Below are 22,914 nucleotides of genomic sequence, written 5' to 3' on the forward strand. Positions count from 1 at the left end.
CACTGCTGCTGGTAACTGGCTATGCAGACACTCCGATAGAGGCTTCTCACTTCTCAACTGCAATGTCCTGCTCCTGCTTTCCTGTAAAACCTTCTTTCCAACCACTTGGTCCAGAGGGCAGTCACCTTCGTGTCACCAGTCAAGACAAATGTGCTTCTGTCCTAGGTCCTGTGTAATTTGAGGCAACTCACAGAAGCTATGAAAGAGGGAATTACCAAGTGATTGCTTAAAGTCTCCTGCACTCATGGGAGGAATGAAAAGCAACCTATCCTCTCTCTAGCCCATTGGTCATCTTATAGACATCTTATAGACAAGGACAGTGGAGCATGAGGAACAGAGAGCAAGGAAAGGGGAATGAAACCAGAGAGGGAGGGAAAGATAGATGGTTGCTCCATGCACTTGAAAAACTGACCAACCTGGACTTGTCTCAGGTAAAAAATCAGTCCTTTCCTATTGCCTAGTCTTGTCAGTTCCTCAGCGTGCCTATCCATGTTACATGAGCTCAGTGGGCCATCTAGGAGGCAAATATCTTCTAAGGGCAAAGTCCACGTGGACTGACACAGAAAAGGTTCCAGAACTCTAGTAGAATAGCCACCTCTGCCTGGGCAGACAGGGTATGCTGCGAAAATACACGGCACCAACATCTCAGTAGTTTAACAGAAGTTTATTTCTCATTCCCATAAAGTCCATTACAGGTGCTCTCCATGGAGGTGGGGGGCTCAGGATCCCAGACGACTTTGACTTTTTGTGGCCCGTTTCTATAAGGGCTTCCACGACTGATGCAGGAAGAACACTACAGAGTCCTGCACCAATAAACAAAAGCTTTAGCCCAGAAGTGGGGCTTCTGCTCACAACCCATTACCCACAACTATCCTTCGTCTGCAACTGCGAGGAGAAAACCATAACAACTCCTTTTACTCTTCACTAGAACACTGGCCCTGTGAGGGTGTATCTTTAGCTCTTTTGCTCACTACTATGTTCTCAGTCTAGAACAGTGTCTGGGCACACAAGCGGCCCCCATGAAATCGACTGAACATAGCACCAAGATGTCCACCTGTATCCTGGGATGAGATCAGGGTACCCAAAGCCTAAGGATGAGGGCGATGGGCAATGGCTATGTATAAGGCAGCTTCATAGTTGGCTGTGCTTATGAAATAATACTTGGTGTAGTTCATCTGGGGAAGAAAATAAAATCCTGCTGAGAGCACCAGCTCAGGTGACTTACACCATAATGTACTGATGTACTGAGGCCAAGGACTAAATCAACTGAGCAAAATCACCACCTACAGTGCCATAAATACATCTGCTTCCTTACTGCAGTCTGCCCAGCAGATCACTGGGGAGCAGGGGAAAGGGAAACAAATGCACATGGGCTGAGCATCCACCACTGGCCAGGCTGTGAGGTGCCTCTTATCCTAGAATAACCCTGAGTTGAAAGAGAGAACATGGAGACTGCTGTGTTTTGGCAACCAATCAAGCCACAGGAATGTTCTATAGTTAGAAATAGATACAACACAATGTCACCCAGTGCCCTGCAGGGGTAACGTTCACATCCTGTTAATCCTGCCTTCAGGGCTCACTGATGCAGCTAAGGGACAGCTGACTCGCTGCTCTTGAACAATTCCTTGTATCTGAGCCTTAACTTCATCTTTCATAAGGTATTTGCAAGAGATCATTTAACCCCCTTCCTGACACCACCTAAAACCTCTAATAGGAACACATGCTGAGTCACTGTTGTAGACAAGAGTCCTAAGATGATCCACAGCCCATAGAGATGTTCAGCCATCTATTAGTTACCAATTAAGGCTGTTGTTAAATGCTGTGTACAGCCACAGGTGGACTCTGCCTAGTGATGATTTACAGTGAAAGACAATATGAATGCAGATTCACCCATCCTTGCCTACCACTCAGCATCATTTCCCAAACTTTTCCTCTTGGGAACCCAATCTCCTGCCACACCTAGTAAACCACATCCTGGAGGTAGCGCACATTCTACTTTCTATACAGAACCCTCTCTTTGTTCTTATAAATAAAAGCAAAAAATAAAAAAAAAAAGGCAAAGACCTAATTTGATCCTTAACTTCCATCGATTTCTATTTAGGCCCAGGAAAGTGCTAATATTTATGATTGACATTGTATGTGTGTGTGCTGGGGCGGAGGGGGGGGCGATACCTTTCTTTTTTGCTAACAATTCCTCTTTACATGTAATATATAATCCATGCCTAAAATTCCAAACCGTTTCCATGTGATCTTGGTATTTTCCTTTATCAATCATGACCAATAAGAGATCTAAGTTAGTACATTGTTACTTCTGGCAGATAACCTAATGGTGAGGTAAATAGCATTCTATCACTGTAAAAATGGTGCTAAAAGGCCTTAAGAGCTAAATTGTTCATGATAGAATTCAAATGATGTTTAACTATAGAAACTGTCCACTGACAAAGAAGAAGAAAAATCCAATTTGACTCTTGCAGAACTTGACAACAGATCTCATTTTTGTGCTACAGGATTTTGGAAATTGGTAAGCCTACTACCCTGAAGGTAATGGTATGCAATTAAACATGCAGGTATTGTTTCTTGTTCTGGAAGACCATGCTACAAATGTTCCTGTCATGTGGAGATCAATGCAAAACCAACATGATCACAGAAGACTGATTAGTAATACATGGGTGTATTTGCGTTTTGAAGCTGAATTTGCTACCTGCCTAGTACAATCACAAAATAGTACATTCCAGACTCAGAATGCTCTTTGAACACCATTCTTGTTAGGAATTCCCTGAAGATTAGTAATAATGTAATTAGTAAAAAACTAACGCATCCCCTGAAGAGTCAACCTTGATTCCTTTCTGAGAAATATATCACCAAATTTTCCATTGATGAATTATTTATGCTTCATAAGTTTGCATTTTCTTCTCCATACTAAGGACATCACATATATTTCCATTCAGTGGTAGTCTTCTGGTGTTTAAGAAGGCTTGAATGCCTGCTAATGTTCTCATGCTTATGCTACAGATGGGTTCTTCGATGTTTAGTAAGATGGGAATTCTGACTGAATTTCTTTCCACATATATAACACATAAAGGGTTTCTCTCCAGTGTGAGTTCTTTGATGTGTACGGAGATTTGAATTTTGACTGAAGCTTTTCCCACACCAGGAGCATTTATACGGTTTTATTCCTTGGTGTATTGTTACATGCTTATTAAGATCTGATTTCCCTCTAAAGCTCTTACCACAATGTTGACATTTATATGGCTTCACTTCTGTGTGAATTTTTTTGTGTTTAGTAAGATCAGAAGTCAGTCTGAAGTTTTTCCTACATTCCTGGCATGTAAAAGGCTTCTCTACTGCACGGGCTTTCTTGTGAAGATCCATAAGTCTCTGCAGCTCTTCTTCCCAAATTGAAAGTTCCTTTGTTTGATGAACTGGAAACTCTTGATGCCACTTCCCCATCCTGTGTGTATCACTATGATTTTCTTTGCCTGTTGTTTTTGGGGGAACTTTCACTCTGGTCTTTTTTGATACAAAGTCTCCTGGTGCTTGTATTTCTAAGTCAGAAAGACATATAGGCTGATGGTTTTCAGTGTCAGTTTTGAGCTTTAACCCTTTGGGAATAAAGATAACAATCAGCCAACTTAGGGAAGAGCAAAATACAGGAATGGAGAGAAAAATCCAATGATTACTGACTTACAAAATTTAGATAGGCAGAATTATACATGCCAAATCCCTGCAAAACTTGCTATCAAGGAACATTTATTTGTCCTCTTCCCAGGGTATATTTACCTGTAGGCAGCTCTCCAGGATTGTCCTTGAACTCCAAGGGCCCTTGAACCCATGGCTCTTCTCCTTGCTCTAGACAGGAGATCGCTTTAGGTTTGGGGAGCACAAATAACACTGTGAAATGGAAAAATGGAGGTGAAGGACTGGGAACTCAACAACTGTCCACCCACTCCATACTATCTCAGAAGCAGCAACGAACAGTTTACAGTGGTCAATGAGTAAGTAGATTCTCCCATCTGGTTTCGGGTTTATACTATACTGTATACACAATGGAGAGATGGAGAAATAAACCTAAGCCGGATTCATGGAGAGGATAAAGTGCATGGGAATCCATCCACAGTGCCCCTCTTCTGCAGCCAAGATTGCCCTATATTTGAACAAGATGGAACCAAATTCCAGAGTCTGCAGGGAATAAAGGTAAGTCCTACTAATTCCTTAGGATCAGCCAAGTCTAGCAGAACAAGATACAGTTCAGTGGATTGCAAGTGTATCATATGCACCAGTGATTCCCCTCATGAAAACAGTAACTTTTTACTTACCTTTTTTTTTTTAAGGACTCAATTATTTTGAGAGAGAGAGAGAGAGAGAGAGAGAACGAAAAAACACAAGCACACAAGTGTGGGGAAGGGCAAGGGAGAGAATCTTCAGACTTCCCTCAGGGCATGGAGCCTGATGCAGGGTTCAGTCTGAGCCAAGATCAGGAGTTTGAGGTTTAACCAACCGAACCACCCAGGTGCACCTACTTTTTACTTAGCTCTTAAGCGCCATGCAATGGACTAGGAAACATTCCTCCCACACCTATAGCTCACTGGTCCTTGTCCAGGTGGAAGAAACAGACCAGAATCACTTAGTGAAATTTTTCTTTTTTAATAGGTTTTATTTGACAGAGAGAGAGAAAGAGAGAGCAAGCACAAGTAGAGGGAGCAGCAGTTAGAATTAGAGGGAGAAGTAGACTCGGTGCTGAGCAGGGAGCCAGATGTGGGACTCAATCCCAGGAACACGGGATCCTGAGCAGAAGGCAGACACTTAATGGACTGAGCCACCCAGGCATCCCCTTAATGAAACTTTCCAAAATATACACTGTCAGGTTGGGGAAGTATTCATCACTCACTCAGTCAATCAATATGTAATGACTGGCTATAATATGCCAGACACTCTCTCTGGGCTAATGATATAGTGGGGATTAATCCAAGCCCACTGATCTCATGGAAGCTCACCTTCTGGTGGGAGCAGAAAACCAAACAGCAATAAACAAACAAAGCTATCAGCACGTGATGAATCTTCTGAACAAAACTAAAGCAAGATAACTCAGCATTTAAGATTTTGCCTCTTCGAAGCCATCTTAGATGAGATACTATGAAGACCTCCTTGAAAACCGATATGCAGCAGAAACGTAAAAGTGAGAGTTTTGCCATGGGCCAGAATGTGTGCCAGGCAGAGGAAAGAGGAAAGTAGAAGCAAGCATGACAAGTACAAGAAACAGAAACATCAGTGAAGCTCCGGAGGACTGAGCAAGGGCACAAATGGCAGCAGATGAGGGCAGGACAGTGAAGAGTCAGATCCTGGAGGACCTAAGGACTCCAGTAAAGTTTGAAATGGGATATGTCATGATTTCATCAGGTTTTTAAAATATTCTGGAGTATGGGAGGGCAAGAGACAGGGGCACGAGTCATAAGGTACTGAGGTCAGTCTGGTTAGACAGGCTGCTGGTTTAAGCCAGGATGCTAACAGCACAAGGGGATGAGACATGGTTGCACTCAGGCTACACTGTGGAGGTGGAGCCAAAAGGACAGGGATGCATTAAAATGGGTTATGACGGCAAGATCACAGTCAAGGATGACTGTATGTTCCTTCCTCTTAGTTACTGGATGAATGTTCTTTACTGAGAAGTGAGAGATATGAGAAGAGATTTAGGGAAGGAGAAAAAAATAAATCAAGAAATCTACATAGCATCTGGAGGTTGCACCAGCAGAAAGCTCCTCAGGTAATCTGCATACTTTTCCCCATCCACATACCATCTAGTTGAGACCAGTTACTAGAATACAGCCTCTCAAGTGAATACATTGCCAGCTAACCAAAGAACACAGCAAATTATAAAACTTCTACCCGATGGGAGAGGGAGATTCTTTACCTAGAGAGATGACAGTCTCATAGTTTTCTCGCATTACATCATTGTAGAGGGCCTTCTGAGTGGGATCCAGTAACTCCCATTCTTCCTGGGAAAAATACATGGCCACTTCTTCAAATGTCAACAAGCTCTAAAGAAGACAATGGGCTTCAGCTCAGTACTTGCCACTACAGAAGCAGCCCTACCATCTGGCCCATGGTACTCAAGGAATTAATATCATATTTTTTAAAGTGGATACTGGATACTCAAGGAATTAATATCATATTTTTTAAAGTGCAAAATTAAAGAAGCAAGAGATCATCAACAACATAGGAGTTGCCCAGTTCCCCAGGGAGAACAATGGGGTTAATATGCCCATGACCTGACAGAGTGGGTCCTGGGCAGTAGGGAAAGGCAGCCCTCAATGGCTGGACTGCACAGCTCACCTGGGACTCAGGCAAGATGAGCTCGGGTGTCACTGTCCAGTCTTTGGTGTTTGTCTTCTCAAAAAAGGCTGGGATCTGGTGAACAGGCACAACTGTGGGTAGAAAAGAACCAACAAAAATTTCTCTCACTTCTATGAACATCGTTACCTCATTTCTAAAATATAGAAGATGCTGTTTCTTTTAGTACAGTTGGGACATGTTTACAAAACTAAGTGATACCTAGTAGTGGCCTTTTCATAGTAAACCAGAATGAATCAACCATCTAGTAATGTCCAAAACCAGCTCCTTCAGTTTTCATGAAGTCAGTAAAAGAAAATCTCACTTTTTGTTACTTAAAATGTTCTGAGTTGGGCAAAAATTAGAGATGTTGAAAAAATATAGAACTCAGAGTCAATATGCCAGAAGAAGAAATGATAAGTTGAAACTGCTTGGTGAATTCAAGCAACAGCAAAATCAGTGTTGATTGAGAAGACTGTTCAAAGACACCAATGGAAGGAGACGAGGGCAAGAAGGAGACCAGCAACCTGATCTTGTAGGCTCCTGGGTACCTCAGTAAGGAATTTGGATTTGTGTGAGAAGACAACCTAAGATTTACAATATAGAAATTTCATAATTTGATAAGGAATTTAGAATCACAAAATGATGAGACATGGTTACACTTGGGCTATACTATGAAGCTGGAGCCAAAAGGATAGTTATGCAATAGTAGTGGGTCATGATGGCAAGATCACAGTAAAGGATGACTCTAATTTTCTGGAATGACGTAGTGGATAAATGATGTTATCTTATGTGGGGATGGGAAAGGTAAAAACCAGCAGACTTGGAGATGAGGAAGGGATGAAGAATTTTAGGACAAAGAATGAGCATGGGCATTGCACAAAGCTCCCTAGGTGATTTGCATACACCTTTCCCCATCCACATACCATCTAGTTGAGAACCAGTTACTAGGGAATACATTGCTAGCTAACCAAAGAACACAGCAAATTATAAAACTTCTACCCGATGGGAGAGGGAGATTCTTTACCTAGAGAGATGACAGTCTCATAGTTTTCTCGCATTACATCATTGTAGAGGGCCTTCTGAGTGGGATCCAGTAACTCCCATTCTTCCTGAGAAAAATACATGGCCACTTCTTCAAATGTCAACAAGCTCTAAAGAAGACAATAGGCTTCAGCTCAGTACTTGCCACTACAGAAGCAGCCCTACCATCCGGCCCACAGTAGACCCTGGGTACTCAAGGAATAGCACATTCTTTTTGAAGTGAAAAGTTGAACAGTATAGAAGCAAAGGATCATCAACAACCTAGGAGGTGCCCAGTTCTCCAGGGAGAATAATGGGGTTAATATACCTGCGAGCTGGGCAGAGTGGGTCCTGGGTAGCAGGGAAAGGCAGCCCCCAATGGCTGGACTGCACAGCTCACCTGGGACTCAGGCAAGATGAGCCTGGGTGCCACTGTCCAGTCTTTGGTGGTGGTTTTGTCAGAAAAGGCTAGGATCTGGTGAACAGGCATAGCTGTAGGTAGAAAAGAGCCAGAAGAATTTTCTCTTACTTCTATGAACATTCAGACCACATTTCTAAAATACAGGCAAAACCAATTCTTTTATCAGAGACAGGACACCTTTGCAAGTGTGTATGGTGTCTTAAAGTAGCATTCTCATTGCAGATAAGATCCCAATTATTAGCTGACACCTAGAAGAGGTTCTCTGATTTTCCTGAGTGACTTGATAAAAGAAAAGCCCTTTTTAATTTCCTCATGAAATAAATGGTTTCAATTAGGCCAAAATTATATATATCTAAAAACGAAGTACTTAGAAAATCCAGTGTATACTAAAAGATATAATTTTTTATCATTACTTTTTTCTGATACACAATTGTGTTCACATTCTGCCACTGATAACCCATTTCTGAGCTCAGTTCCTTCTGAATTTTATGAGTGTGAGATGGCTACTATTCTCTCCAACTTTCTAAAGAAAAGAGTTCACGATATTACTACCAGAGTTCAATGGTGTGGATATTCCTGTACCTGAGCCCAATGACCAACTTCACCCACAACTGGTCTACTCTACTGATACCTGAGAACTATTGAAATTGCCAGTGTGTTTGTTTAGATATCTACAGTGCTCAATAGCTAGAAAACACAACATTTTGATTCCAAAGTTCCTATCACAGATTCTAGGAATTAATAATTATCACGTCCTGTCTTACCTTTCTCACATATAGGCTCAGTTTCTCTATGAGAATTCCAGCTCCAGTGTTCTTGTAGCCCTGGATGTATATTCCAGAATTGATTGTGGGACATGGTCACTAGCTGTGACTCTCCTGTCTTCATCTTGAAACCTGTGACGTCAACAGTTTTTCTGAAGAGCACTGCCTCTTTTCCAAGCTCGTGGAATGCAACCTAGAAATAAATAATTTTTAGTTGTTACCAAAGAACTTACTTTTGGTTAGGGATTGGTGGTAATAGAGGAAAAACTCAGTACAACCGTAGGACGTTAATAAAAATGACAGACGAAAGGAGATATTAGACCATCAATTTTCTACAAAGTATTAACTACAAAACCTGGGGAAATTACCATAACAAAAAAAGTCGGAGAAAATGCTGGCTCTAAATGCAATTACTCCCATACATCTGTATGCAGTACAGAACAGACTACCAGGGTTGCACACACTACATGTACTCCTGCATACTTGACAGGCTTTCTTCTTGACCGGAACCCTCAATGGTTTCCTGTCTTCTACTTTTCACTCATTACAACCATTCTTGGCAACTCAAACTATGGATGAGCTGGACTAAAATCAGTAAAAGGATCTTCTTCCTAAAACACTAAGAGCAGAAAAAAAGTGCACATCAGTAAAAGAAAGTGACATTAGCTTGGATACCCACTAGTCACAATGGGAGAAAAATGAAGAGAAAAATCCTGCCTTGCTTTCCTTTTAAAGAATCTGGGATCCCTGGGTGGCGCAGCGGTTTGGCGCCTGCCTTTGGCCCAGGGCGTGATCCTGGAGACCCGGGATCGAATACCACGTCGGGCTCCCGGTGCATGGAGCCTGCTTCTCCCTCTGCCTGTGTCTCTGCCTCTCTCTCTCTCTGTGTGTGACTATCATAAATAAATAAAAATAAAAAAATAAAAAAAATAAAGAATCCACCGCCAGCCCCTTTCTCTCTGCTATTCGCCACTTGAAATAAGGCACAGTTCACTATAGAGAAACGCCCACTGAAGAGTTGGCCTTGGTAAAAATGGTAACGATTCAGGAAAGGTTAGACAGTGAGAACATTGACCCCTCCGGCTGCACCGAGCTTCGGGGTTATGCAAACACCTCCTCGTCGGGCGTCCTATCCCAGCTCCCCCAAGCCCAGGGAGGATCAGGGGAACATTCTGAGTTCCTCTTAAATTTTAACCTGTCAGCCCAGTCTTCTGTCTCTAGCAAGGGAGTCCAACTTCTCGGACCCTTCATCCTCTTGTGAAGACGGAAGCCCTCGGTGCGGGAACGTTCCAGATTCTCCTTCCCACTGACCGATACGGGCAGGAGAGCTGGGACCCAAAAGTGAGAGCAGAGAAGGAAAGCAATCAGGGAAAAGCAGTCCTATCTCAGCGCGCAGCCAGGGGCCACGGAGCTAGACGCTCAACACTCCTGGGGGACGCTTCCCTGCGAGCAGCACAGAGGGCGCCGGGCACGGATCGGTTCCTGCGTTCAAAGCTCTCTTGACTTGAACCAGAAAAACCACCGCTGACCTTTCCTTTGCTTACAAAACGTTTCTCCAAAGGCCAAGTCGCAAGGGAGGAGAGGAGAGTCGCTGGCGTGGGGCGCCGTCCGCCCACCTTCCCTTTCCTCCACGGTCACTTGGACCTCCAGGCAAGGCTGAGCAAAGTCCCGGCACCCCGCTTCCCACGGGGCTCCCACGCGGCCGGCCCGGCTGCCCGGCGGCTCAGCGGGCCCCAGCACAGGCCCGGGCCGGCCACGGCGGCCAGCGAGGCGGGACGGCGGCGCGGCCTCGGAGCCTGACGGCGGGGCTCCCGGGCCCGTCCCGCCACCAGGCTGCGCCCGCCCGGCCCAGCGGCGCCACCGCCCACGGACAATGGCGGCGGCCGGGGCCCCTCGGCAGCTCCGGGCGCCGCCGCTCCCCCTGCCGCAGGCTCACCTGCAGGCCGCCGCCTCCGCCCCGCGCGCTCCGAGCCCGGCCTCAGCACCCGCCCCCAGGCCCGCGGCGCCCCGGGGCCCTTCCGACGCGGCGCTCGGGCCGGAAGCGCCCTGACGCCCTTCCGGGGAGGGGCTCCGAGCAGCCGCGCCGCGGGCCACCACCTCGCCCCGGGGAGCGGCCTTCCGCCCGGTGCCGCCCTGGCGGCCGGAAGAGCTAGTGCCCCCGAGCGCCCGGCCCGCCGCGGCCTGGGGGCAGGGGGCGGCGCGGCCGGCTGGTGCCTGCGTGGCCCTCGGGCGGCCGGCGGCGCCTGGTGCCCCGACCCCCGCCGGGAGCGTGGCCGCCGCCGCGCTCGGGGCCCTGGGCCTTGCCCGAGCTCTCGTCGCGGTCAGGCGGCCCCGAGGCCTTGCTTGGCCCTCCTCAGGGCCGCGCGCCCCTCGCAGCCATCCCGGGGGCCCGGTGAGGTAGGTTCCGGCCGTGAGGCGGGCCCGCAGGCTGGGATCGGGGCTCCTGCGGCCGCCGCCGCGGCATGCTCCCGGAGCCGGGCACCCCGCCCGTGGGCGTCCCCGCGGTCTCTGCCCGAGCTCGTGCGCCCCGCTTCTCGGGCTCCGGGCATCTCGGGTGCCCAGGCCTCCCAGGGTCAGCCTTCGCCACGCGGCGGGCTGCTTGTCGGGTGGCCCGCGGGCGGCCAGGGCTAGAGCGCTCGGGCAGTGCCTTCGCTGCAGGGGCTCCGGCGGGAGGGCGCGGCGTTTCGGCGACCCTCCGTGGTCACACGGGCCAGGAGGACGCGAGCCCGAAGCCGAGCGCCGCGCGAGCCGAAGGAAGGGAAAGGGGACTTTTCCTTGGGAAATGACAAAGGTGCCCCCAGGGAGTGGGGCCCCGCGCACGCGGACGGAGAGCTGGAGAAGACTGGGGTGTGAGCACACCCGCCATACGTTCTCACTAAGTGCGATCCCGCTAGTGTTGGGGGGAAGGCCTCACGTTAGAAAAGAAGTTCTTGACCTCTCACGGGGGCGCCGCGGGGCAGCGAAGAGACTGCATTTCCTAGACTAAACCCTGGAGCATCACTGGAGGCTGTTTGAGGGACCATCTTTCCGGGGCAGTTCATCCGGAAGGAAGGTAAAGGTGGGAATGAAAATGGGAGGCCAGTACCCGGCCGCATATTACTTTTTTTTTTTTTTTAAGATTTATTTATTTATTCATGGTAGACATAGCGAGAGGGAGAGAGGCAGAGACACAGGCCGAGGGAGAAGCAGGCCCCATGCCAGGAGCCTGATCCTGGGACTCCAGGATCGCACACTGGGCCAAAGGCTGGTGCTAAACCGCTGAGCCACCCAGGGATCCCCTTACTTTGCTTTTTAAGGTGGAACCTTTTGTGCTTCTCTGATCCTTTCGGAGTGAGAGCAAAGGATTAAACACAGGAGGTAAGAATAGGCATCTGCCTAGGTCACTGGAGTAGGTTTCAGAGCAGGTTCATTTCCTGGGAATCTGAGTCAGGTTGAGAGTTAGTTTGTTCAAAGGCAACGCTTCTTTCCAGGCTTCGAGAACCAGTGGACAGTAGTGCTCGTAGCATGGAGATCCTCACCATCAGACCCAAGGCTGAGCATGTAATTGGAACTTCCTAAAGTGAATAAATGAATTCTGCAGCCGGGGCCTTGCATGCCACTGGTGGGCCTGATTCATAACATGGGGGTGGAGGATGTTGGGGGAGAAAAACTAAGAGACCCTGAGAAAGCAAGAAGAAATAAGGTATAAACTGGGGGATAGTGAATGAGGGTCGGTAATGATTTTCGTAGTTTGAAGTCTGTGCCAGAGTTGCTTCCCCTTGCTGTGGAGCCCACCAACGTGGCCCCAGCCTTTCCTTTTGAAATCCTCTTCCCTGCCCGGGCACTGCTTGAAAAATGCTCAGTGTACAGCTGGGAAGCGGTGAGAGGAAAGATTTGCACTTGATTCCGAGACACCATGCAGCTGCCATAGCGGGCCGAATGGTTTTGCTGTGTGGCAGGCTGGAGTTAGTAATGCTGCTGTTACAGATAACCAATTCTCTCTTTTTGCTTTTTCCATTTATATAGTCATCAGTGACTAATTCCCTCAGTGATGGCTGCCTTTCAGAAGGTTGCTAGATCTTAGTCTGCATTTGCTTCACAGTCTACTCAGGATCATTGTCTTTCCTGAACCTCTTAGTGCCTCATAATTACTTGTGATCCAGACGTGCATAAGTGAGCAGTGTCTAGAAGCGGCAAGGAAGCTGTGGCTCTGGTTGAAGATATATAGACTGGATCTGGGCAATAGGTGAGAAAAGGCATTCAGAACCTGGTGGAGTTCAGTTATGAAAAGCTGAGGAACACAGGAATCTGGATAGTGCAGAGGAGCCAACTAGAGAAATGCACAGTACCCCTCCACCGACCACCAGAAACTATGCGCTACCTAGGAAGGTCCTGTGTTCTCTATCTATAGGGAGAATTTCTCATTTGCCACTCCTGGGGTGGGGGTTGTGGGGGGAGGGGGGTCTTGTAATGAATAGCTGCACCCGAGCCAGAGGAGTTTAGAGGGGCTAGATCACAAAGGAAGAAGATGCATTCAGAAGAAATACTGGAAACTAAAAGCATACATCAAGCCAGTCAATTCTCCACACTGTGTATCCTGGTGGTGGTAGGGAGGAGGGTGTAAATGATGAAGGGGTTAATCCAGAGGTACCTACCGGGAAGGTGGCTCTGATTCTTGAGGGGAGGGAGGGTGAGGAATAAGACCCTGGCATATGGTGAACACGAGAAAGAACAGCTGGACTACACTGTGAAAGTAGTTTGGGAAATTCATGAGCACACACCAGTCTGGCTATAGAGAAAGCTGTTTGGGTATTTCCAGTGCTTTAGATCCTCAGATTGTAGAGGGAGCAAAGGAAGAGGACAGAAGGTACATCATGAGAAGCAGAGGGAAGGAATGGGAGATAACTTTATGCTTTTTCCATTTCCTGCAGCCTCCCTTCCAAGTCGAGTCTTTTCCAACTGTGATTGTACACCACTAAGCTATTCTTATGTCTTTCTGATTCTAGAAAGACTTTCACCGGTGTCCAGGAGACTGGCTTCCCCATGATGTGAGAAGAAATGGAATCTGATCTCCAGGGTAGAAGTGGCTACCAGTCAGCCAGTTTGCTGAAGCAAATCATGGCTGCACCAAGGAGTCCCCAGGCATACCCATTCCCATGCAAGAACTGCTCACAGGGACAGAAATCAACCTTTCACAGCAACAACCCCAACCCCGAAGCTTCCCGCCAGCACTTCAGGCAGTTCTGCTGCCAGGAGGTAGCTGGCCCCCATGAAGCTTTCAGCAAGCTCTGGGAACTCTGTTGTCAGTGGCTAAGGCCTAAGATACATTCAAAAGAGCAAATGCTGGAGCTGCTGGTTTTGGAGCAGTTTCTGACCATCTTGCCGGAGGAGATCCAGACCCGGGTGAAGGAGCAACATCTAGAAAATGGTGAATAAGCTGTGGCTCTGGTTGAGGATATACAGACTGGGTCTGGACAACAAGTGAAAAGAGACATTCAGAACCTGGTGAGTTCAGTAATGAAGAACTGAATGAGAAACACAGGAATCTGGTTAGTGCAGAGAGCCCAGTGGAGAAATGCACAGTAGCCCTCCACCACCCACCAGAAACTATGCGTTACCTAGGGTGGTCCTGTGTTCTGTATCTATAGGGAGAATTTCTCATTTGCTGCAATAATGTAGACACTGATAAATTCAGTGAATGTTTAGGGTCCCTAATACAGATGTAAAAGCTCAGATAGCTCCAACAGAAGGCCAGGGAATGGCCAACTATCCCTCACTCAGGAGTAGGGGAATGAGTCGGTGAATTAAAACCCAGAGTCTCCTGCTGAGAGGTTCCCTGAGTGCAGATGCCATGTGTTCAACAGTTAAGTTGTATCAGAGCTGCTCCTGCTGCCGGGTTTCAGGGGTCAGTATGGGGCAGGTGATGCTTTCACAAAGTATGCACTTGTCAAAGAGAGACTAGGTCTGACATCCAGTCAGCGTAACCATATTGTCCTTTTAGGAGAAGGGAGGTGAGAAAGGCACAGAAGGACAAAAGGAACATGGCTTTGGTTGTGGGATTTGTGGGCAGAAGACAAGTGAGATCCCAGAGTCTGAGAGAGGCACATAGTAATGAGGAGTGTGGGTCAGAGGGACGCTGTAGCCTGAGAGCCTCTGGTCACCAGGAAGCAGCTCGCTGGGTGCAGAGACTGCATGGCTGCAATGGGAGATGCTGGCTTCCATCCTCAGGGACGAGGGAGACCTGTCCTTGGGCTGTGGGAGGAAGAGTGGTGCTGACATAATGTGGAGAAGGCAGAGCCGTGTGGTGGGGACACATTAGGGTCCGAACTGAGGAAGTTCATGAAGGATCCATGGGATTGGGATAGTTAACAACTGGGAGGGAGGGGAGCCGGGCAAGCAGTAGCACATGCGTGGAGGCAGAGTTGTTTGGAGAGGAGCGGGAGCCCCTGCATGCTGATAGTCATCCTGCTCCAGATCCCCTCGCCCTCTCTCTGTGGTGACGGTCTCTCCTGTGACACCCACATTTCACAGCCAAGCTGTTCATAGGAGCAAACGGTATAGGATTGTAAGGGTTAAAGAGTGACCTAAAATCTCTCTGGAATGTGAAAGGCAGAGCATGAAACAGGTGAGCAAGAAGTGGAGGTGAGAGGGAGCAGGGGAGGTTGGCAGCACTTGCCAGGACGCCAGCTGCCGCTGTGTACCACCCCTCAGTCACTTGAAGAACAGTTGTAAGCTTGGGACGTAAGGGATGCAGGTGGCTCTGAGGGACCCAGGGAGCATTGAGGTACCTGCAGTGTGTCACGTATTGGGGATTTCCCAGTGAACAGGGCAGGCGTGGTCCCTGGCCCGCAGGAGCCCACACTCCATGGGGGAAAGGGACAACAAGCAAAGGAAAGCAGACACTTTCAGAGAAGTGCTCTATGGGACCGAGCCAGCTGCTGTGCTGGAGAATGACTGGGGGGGGGGGGGGGGCACGGCAGACAGGAGTGGGCGTGGCATCTCCGAGGGAACACTGGAGCTGAGCTGAGGGAAGGAGCAGCTGTCTCAGGAGCCTCAGGGGGCAGAGCATTTGGCACGCTTGGCAGGGAAGTGAGGGTTGGCTTTAGGATCCAGGAGAAGAGGTGTAGGGCAGAAGGCAATGTCAACAGGGACAGTATGAGCTGAGCTTTAACAAGACCTATTAGGTTCTGTGTAGGCAGAGGGTGGATGACAGTCTAGCAGCAGAGTCCTGGAGCAGGCTGTGGGGTTCAGACAGGGCCCAGGGGAGGGCTTTCTCTTCTGCTGAGCCAACTGAGCAGATGTAGTGAGGCCCCGCACGTCGGGGGAGAGGCCCCACACGCAGTGGTGGCAGCAGTGTGCCGTACAGGAGGCTGACGTGCTCTCCTGCAGCAGATGTGCTCCCTGGTCAGCTTTGGCCACGCCACTACTCTGCTCGGTGCTTTCAGGTAATGGTCTTAGTCACTAGAGACCAGGTGAATGAGACCAAATTCTATTCTTTATTATTATTCTTTTTTAAGTTACAAGGGCCCTGAGAGTATTTCTCTTCTGCTTCCTTATGTCCCATGTCGTTTCCTAATGCCACTCATAGGGCTTTACAGTCCATGAGGCAGGGATTTATAGTGACAGGTGATGGGTTCTGTTCTCAGGTCTTAGATTCTGAGGACTGGAAAGTGCTGAACGAAGAGACAACCCTGTTGGGAGCAGCTAGAGAGTCCCCGAGATCCCACCTGAAACAGGTTCATCCAGAGGAAAGCACCTTGGAAGGGTTATGGAGCTCACAACAAAGAGCAGGGGAACAGTCAGAAGGTAAGCAGAAGTCTCTGCCCTCATTGGGGGCTAGGGAGGAATGCAGGTCTAAGCTTGAGTAAGGTGCGGGGTTCTAGATTCAATGCTTTTAAAATAGTCACAAAACAAAATTTGAAATGCTACCTGAGGGTAATAGCACTTAGGGTGATTTCTTATGTGTCACCCTAATTCTCCTTTGCTACAATTTAATTCTATTACTTCTAAACCAGGTATATTCACTTCTGTACAATTACCCTCACACACACACCAGCTTTTCATGTACTTGAGACAAAACCCCTTTCTCATCCAGCTTAATTTTTGGTGAGTCAGTAAGAGGGAGAAAGAGAATCGCAAGCGGTTTCCCAGCTGAGTGCAAACACGGATGTGGGGCTTGATCCCAGGACCTTCAGATCATGACCAGAGCCAAAGACAGATACTTAACGGACGAAGCTACCCAGGCTCCTAGAAAAAATTTCAAAACATTTTTTAACTGGAGTGAAATTCATGTAACAAAAATAACCATTTTCAAGTGAACAGTCCAGGAGCATTCAGCACACACGTTCACAAGGTGATACAATCACCACCTCTATCCAGTTCCAAAACATTTTCAGCCCCCCAAAAGGAAACCCTGGACCCATTGCAGAAGTTATTCTTTATTCTGTGGATTTGCTCGTTCTGAGATTTCTAAAAAGAGTATCCTACAACAAGTGACCTTCCCTGCCTGCTCTCCCTCACTGAGCAGATGTCAAGCCTGCATCACTACTTTGCTCATTTCAAGGCTGAATAATACTCCATTAGGGGGTCAGACCAAGGTTCTGTCTTTCTACATCTCTTCCAGTGAAGCACTGTGGTTGTACACGTTTCAAGACCACCCACAACCACTGCTGCCTTGTAAGCTTCCATTATAGGGTGATCAGTAACTTATTTTTAAAATTTTACTTATCTAAGTAATCTCTACACCCAACCTGGGGCTCAAACTCCAACTTCAAGATAGTCACATGCTCTTCTGACTGAGTCAGTCAAGCGGTACGCCTATTCAGTAAGTTTTCTTTACTTAATCCAAATCCTAGAGGAAAACATTACATATTCACACTGTTTGTGTTGTCTACCTTCCGTTTGTGGATTGTCTACCTTCCGTTTATGAAATGGAAAAGTGTCTAACAGGTCTATTTGTTATAGTGTTTTCTAAGCAGATGAAACAATGAGTATCAGTATAAATCCTAGCATTTTTTTTTTTAAATTCTTGGAAACATTGCCACCCTCTGGCGTGTGGCTTCTGAGACTTTGGGGTTGAGTGTGAAGGGGGGCAGGACTAACCATGTGCCTGATTTCCATTTCTGCTGCTCATCCTGCCTTCAGGCTGCTCAGATCCCAAGTACTGTAACCTCCTCAGGATCACATCTTGTGGTGTCCTCTGAGGCTCCATTAATAAGTCAACAAAACAACCATTTCCTTACTAGATTCTTAAAGAGGGATTTCAAGAACAGAATATATATGCTAGTGTGAAAAAAAATAAAAGGTTGAGTTACTGTGCTATTTTGAGTACTAGGGTCATCTCTGGGTGGTGGGGCTCAGAGCTCAAGCCCTTCATTTATTTATTTTTTTTCCTATAACCTGTATACACTGCTTTATTTTTTTAAAGATTTTATTTATTTATGAGAGACACCGACAGAGAGAGACAAAGACTTAAGCAGAGGAAGAGGCAGGCTCTATGCAGGAAGCCCAAGGTGGGACTCTAATCCCCGAACTCCAGGGTGATGCCTTGAGCCAAGGCAAATTCTCAACCACTGAGCCACCCAGGCATCCCATATACTGCTTTAGAATGAAACAAAAAATCTTTTTAAATAAACAGCTATTATACCAATGATCTGTTGAAAGGAGCCTTTCAACAGAGGGCACTGGCACTGGCAGTGGTCCTCAGACTTCATTATACTCGTACTCACTTGGGGGGCATGCCTCCCGCCCCCTTGCCCAGAGCTTCAGATTCAGTGGGGGGAGGTGGAGCCAAGGAAGATGCCTTGTGACGGGTTCCCAGTGCTGCTGGACTGTGACCGCACTCAGAGCCCCTGCTCGTGGCAGCTGCCTTCCACCAGAGACTGTTTTCTCCCCAGCCTGGCTATTGGCACAGGCTCCCAGGAACCTGGCCCAGAAGAAGGGTTTTGAGACCAGGAGACAGGCACTGGCTTTGGGCAGCTGGGGCCCAGGTGAGGTGTGCTTGATGCATGTTGTCTCCTGAGGTTCCCATTTCACTCTTAAGCCCAAGCCCCTTCCTCCCCAAGATGTTAGAAAGATCATGAGGTCCACACACTGGCACACCTTTGCTTGCTGTCTATCCATCTGATGTCTCCACGTGGCCCTTTGCTCCCCCTGGTGCTTCCCAGGGAGGAAGCCTGTGGTCCCATCTCTGCCCCATGCCAGGCAACAGCAGTGCTGTTTTATGGGTAGCAGCGGCCCCCCATGTTGTTACAGGGACCGGTCCCATGTGAGGACAGAGCCGGATCCCTCTGTCAGGAAGGACAGACGCACGTGGGCTTTGCACAGAGGGCCATCTACAAGGGGGTGACATGGAAGAAGGACAGAAAGAACTCTCTGGGTAAGGAGGTCCCGTCCCACAGGTCCAGGCTGGCTGTGTTCATTTGCTAAGAGAGAGACATAGACCAGAAGATGCAAGAGTGAAGGCCACAGACAGGAGTGTGGAGACTGTTGGGGCGAGGGAAGCAGGAGACAAACAGGGAGAGTCTGAGCGTAGGAAGGACACGCAGACTGTAGGAAAGGTAAAGCTAGGCGCCAGAGGGGTGAGGACAGGGCGGACAACACCTGTGACAGGGAGCGGGAACAAGGCGGGGGCAGGACGCAGGAAGCAATGGGGACTGAGTGCGGAGGTAAAGCCTGCGGCCGCGTGTAGCTTAAAAGAACGCTGAAAAGAACGAGGCACCATCCGAGGGACACCACAGCGACGCGAGTGAACGTGCGCTCACACACCTTGGAGAGCATTCCCGATGGGCAGGGGTGAGCCTGGCATGCACCTGAGCTGTGCTGCTGTGCTACTAGGCCCAGACCTTCAGGAGGCAGCCAGCCCTTGCAGGGTGTCACACCAGGAGAGCCACACGCCCTCAGGAATTACCCCAACTGTGGACATGGGCGAGCATCACAGGTCACACAGGTCACCTCACGAGAAATGGGGGGGAGGGGATTCAGGAGAAAGAGAAACAAAAGGGCGGCTCTGGTAAATACTCCACAACCCCTTATCATCAGAGGATGGCCTTTCCATTCTGCTGAACGTCTGTGTTTCAGGAGAGGAGCCCACTGTGGTGGCTTCCCAGGGATGGCAGCGCACAGTCGTGGCAGAGCTGCACAAACCACGTGTCACCTCCTGGGCTGCTAACCTTACTTACCGTGTGGGATGCAGGCCCCTGTATGTCATCGTGTCCCCTGTCCTTGTACAGCAGGCGGGCCCTGCGGCGATGCACCCAAGCCAGTCTTGGCCATCGTCTGGAATGCTCAACATCATGAGGAACTCCAGACTCCTCAGCACAGCCAGCCCGACAGGGTGGTGGCAGAACGACTCGGGGAGCAGGGCCTTCTGCGGGCCCCAGGGCAGTCTCACACCAAGTTCAATGGCCTGGGGTCGAGGTACCACAAGGGGAGGGGAGGCCGTGTGCCCGAGCCCTGTGTCCTTTCTGAGAAGTGCATGCCCTCTCAAGCTCCTGGGCCTCTGCACCCAAGGAGGCAAGCTGTGATATTCCTGGCCGGGAGGGAAGGGCAACGGAGGCTGGAGAGCTGAGCCAGCAGGAGGGCGAGCCCATGGAGGCTGGAGAAGGGGCCTGGACAGATGGTCCAGGGATGGAAAGACTTCCAGGATCCTGACCGGGAAGGAGGCCTCACCTGCCAGTCCTGTTCCCATACACATGGGTAGCACTGCTGGCTCTGACCGCCAAGGTACAGCTGGGAAGTCCACCCAGAGTCCCTCAGGCCAGCACTTGAGAGGGAGCTGCCTCTGCTGCTGCCATGCTCAGTGCCCTGCGGGCCGACCCTTGTTTCCTTGCCCTCCAGTGACAGTCCGCCTCCACCACATCTTCCACGGAGTACGTGGTGTTTTTCCTGTGCAGCTCCTTTCCTTGGTTTTCTCAGACTGCCACAGGCCTCCAGCCTGGACTCTGTCCCCTTCTCCTCCAGCATCACCCTCCTTTCTTTTTTTTTTTTTTTTTTTAATTTTTATTTTATTTATGATAGTCACACAGAGAGAAAGAGAGAGGCAGAGACACAGGCAGAGGGAGAAGCAGGCTCCATGCACCGGGAGCCCGATGTGGGATTCGATCCTGGGTCTCCAGGATTGTGCCCCGGGCCAAAGGCAGGCGCCAAACCGCTGCGCCACCCAGGGATTCCTGCCTCTCTCTCTCTCGAATGAATGAATGAATGAATAAATAAATAAAATCTTCAAAAAAAGACTCCTTTTAGGTATTTCCTTTATGCTGCTTTAACTCTAACTTTCCTCAATGCTCTGTTCCTTCTCCACAGTCCAGTGTCTTTGTTCCCTCAGGTCTTGAGATCAAGAACAAAACTAAAAAGGAGAATCGGAAATGGGATGGTTTGGGGCAAGCAGAAGCGAAGAAGACCCTATGGAGAAAGTCTAGTGAGACGTTTTGGCGCCCTGAGCCCAAGAGAGGCCAGAAAGGCGAGCCTCTGCTAAGAGGGCAGTGGAGACACCCTGCGAGGGAGCAAGAGGGGAGACCCCCATCCCAGGAGAGGTGGAGTCAGCAGATACTCCGTGCTGGGGACAAGGCCTGTGCCCATGTCCTAAGCCTGGGAGATGGCTCTCGGGGCTCTCCCTGTCTCCACCAGCCAGTCGCCCAAGTGGAGAAATCATCGAAGTGCCAGCAGTGTGGGAAAAGCTTTAGTCGAGGTTCTTACCTCGTTCGGCACCAGAGAATCCACACAGGAGAGAAGCCTCACATGTGCAGGGAATGTGGGAAAGGCTTCAGCGAGCGCTCCAACCTCACTGCCCACCTAAGGACACACACGGGGGAGCGACCCTACCACTGTGGGGAGTGTGGGAAAAGCTTCAACCAGAGCTCCAGTCTCATCGTACACCAGAGGACCCACACTGGGGAGAAGCCTTACCAGTGCACCACCTGTGGGAAGAGATTCAACAACAGCTCCCAGTTCAGTGCTCACCAGCGAGGCCACACAGGGCAGGGCCCCCACCCGTGTGCACAGTGTGGGAAAAGCTTCAAGAGCAGCTCCCGTGCCAGTGCCCAGCAGAAGACACACGCGGGGGGGGGGGGGGAGCCCTCCACGTGCTCTGGGTGTGAGAAAAGCTTCCCCAAGAACCCTGTCCTCACCCGCCAGCAGGGGGCACACTGAGAAGACACACTCACACCCCAAGGAGGGACACGGGCTACCAGGGTGTAGGAAAGCCAACATATCAGTTCTGTAGTTTGAGTCTCTCCTGGAACTTCCATTGGTTTCTGGATGGGGCCTACAAGTATCCTAAACCAATACAGACAACTAGCAGCTGCCCTAGGTCCTTCTACCTCAGAAGAGGTCCTGCTTTGTATCCCAGCCACTCACAGAAGAGGAAAGCAGGAAGGATGGATTAAGCCACAGGGGACAGCTGCTCTAAGTGACTTACTCTCAGAGCAAGCATGGTATCTGGGTTCCTCTTTCTAAGATTTCTCATCTACATCACCCCCATCCAGGTTCCTGCTTCCTTGTCAGTTATATTTAACGGTTTCTACAGGTTTATATGCATTACTATTTCTAATGAAAATAAAGGTGTTCCCCCTTCCACTCTCTTAACCTTTGGTGCTAATTTTCTGTGTTAGAAACTTCATCTTCGGGGATCCCTGGGTGTCTCAGTGGTTTAGCGCCGGCCTTTGGCCCAGGGTGCGATCCTGGAGTTCAGGGGTCGAGTCCTGTGTCGGGCTCCCAGCATGGAGCCTGCTTCTCCCTCTGCCTGTGTCTCCCTCCCTCTCTCTCTGTCTCTGCCTATCATAAATAAATACATAAATACATAAATAAATACATAAATAAATCTTAAAAAAAAAAGAAACTTTATCTTCAGGGTGCATAGGTAGCTCAGTCAGTTGACTCTGACTTCAACTCAGCTTATCACCCCGGGGTCCTGGGATCGAACCCTGCAACGGGCTTCCTGCTCAGCCATGAGTCTGCTTCTCCCTTTGACTCTGCCTCTCCCACCACTTGTTCCCTTGAGCTCACTCTGAAATGAATAAAATCTTAAAAAAAAAAAAAAAAGGAAATCCTCACATAGAGGCACAGAGGTCTTGAAGGATCCAAGGGTAGACCCTTCCTCAGCTCAGTATGATATGCAGAGAAGCAGCAGCTTTTTGGGGGCCACCGACCCCCAATGGCTCCCATGCTGAGAGGGGACACCACAAGTGTAAGAAGACCCAAGAAGAAGGAAGGGGGTTGATGAGTACTAAGAAACAATCTATAACTCACTGATTCTGAAGAGACTTAGATATTTCCTTCTCTGAAATTCAATGCATAAAACCTGGTAAAAGGTGAGCATGTTGTCTCAGCTCCTGGCCTGTGCAACCCAGATGTTAGTACCTTGTCCAGGTATGGTGAGAGCGAGTGTCATGGTTTCTGCCG

The 22,914-nt window shown here is 49.0% G+C and overlaps 2 protein-coding genes across 13 annotated transcripts; one reads left to right on the forward strand and one right to left on the reverse strand.

The window, feature by feature from the left end:
- Nucleotides 1-648: 648 nt before the first annotated feature.
- Nucleotides 649-10,548, reverse strand: LOC129509352 (zinc finger protein 75A-like). 8 transcript variants are annotated; one of them, XM_055325429.1, is made up of 9 exons: nucleotides 10,472-10,548; nucleotides 9,019-9,154; nucleotides 8,536-8,728; nucleotides 7,751-7,842; nucleotides 7,355-7,481; nucleotides 6,331-6,422; nucleotides 5,909-6,035; nucleotides 3,781-3,891; nucleotides 649-3,602 (listed from the first exon to the last, which is right to left on the reverse strand). In XM_055325429.1, the coding sequence occupies exons 3-9, from the start codon at nucleotides 8,657-8,659 to the stop codon at nucleotides 3,007-3,009; spliced, it is 1,269 nt and encodes a 422-aa protein (XP_055181404.1). In that variant the 5' UTR covers nucleotides 8,660-8,728; nucleotides 9,019-9,154; nucleotides 10,472-10,548; the 3' UTR covers nucleotides 649-3,006. The 8 variants fall into 8 exon arrangements, with proteins under 8 accessions (XP_055181404.1, XP_055180965.1, XP_055181144.1 ...); XM_055324990.1 differs by lacking the exon at nucleotides 10,472-10,548 and adding an exon at nucleotides 9,731-10,460; XM_055325169.1 differs by lacking the exon at nucleotides 9,019-9,154 and having other exon boundaries at nucleotides 10,472-10,545.
- A 65-nt stretch (nucleotides 10,549-10,613) lies between these two features.
- Nucleotides 10,614-22,098, forward strand: LOC129509683 (zinc finger and SCAN domain-containing protein 32-like). Of its 5 annotated transcripts, XR_008664407.1 has the most exons (5): nucleotides 10,614-11,587; nucleotides 12,541-12,760; nucleotides 13,521-14,019; nucleotides 16,161-16,320; nucleotides 18,769-19,600. XR_008664407.1 is itself a non-coding variant. In XM_055325546.1 (2 exons), the coding sequence occupies exons 1-2, from the start codon at nucleotides 16,077-16,079 to the stop codon at nucleotides 21,661-21,663; spliced, it is 1,068 nt and encodes a 355-aa protein (XP_055181521.1). In that variant the 5' UTR covers nucleotides 15,487-16,076; the 3' UTR covers nucleotides 21,664-22,098. The 5 variants fall into 5 exon arrangements, 1 of the variants encoding a protein (XP_055181521.1); XR_008664414.1 differs by lacking the exons at nucleotides 12,541-12,760; nucleotides 18,769-19,600 and adding an exon at nucleotides 20,818-20,955 and having other exon boundaries at nucleotides 10,621-11,587; XR_008664393.1 differs by lacking the exon at nucleotides 12,541-12,760 and having other exon boundaries at nucleotides 10,622-11,587.
- The last annotated feature ends 816 nt before the right edge of the window (nucleotides 22,099-22,914 follow it).

The sequence above is a fragment of the Nyctereutes procyonoides genome, unplaced genomic scaffold (assembly GCF_905146905.1).
Source record: "Nyctereutes procyonoides isolate TBG_1078 unplaced genomic scaffold, NYPRO_anot_genome, whole genome shotgun sequence".
Taxonomy (NCBI): domain Eukaryota; kingdom Metazoa; phylum Chordata; class Mammalia; order Carnivora; family Canidae; genus Nyctereutes; species Nyctereutes procyonoides.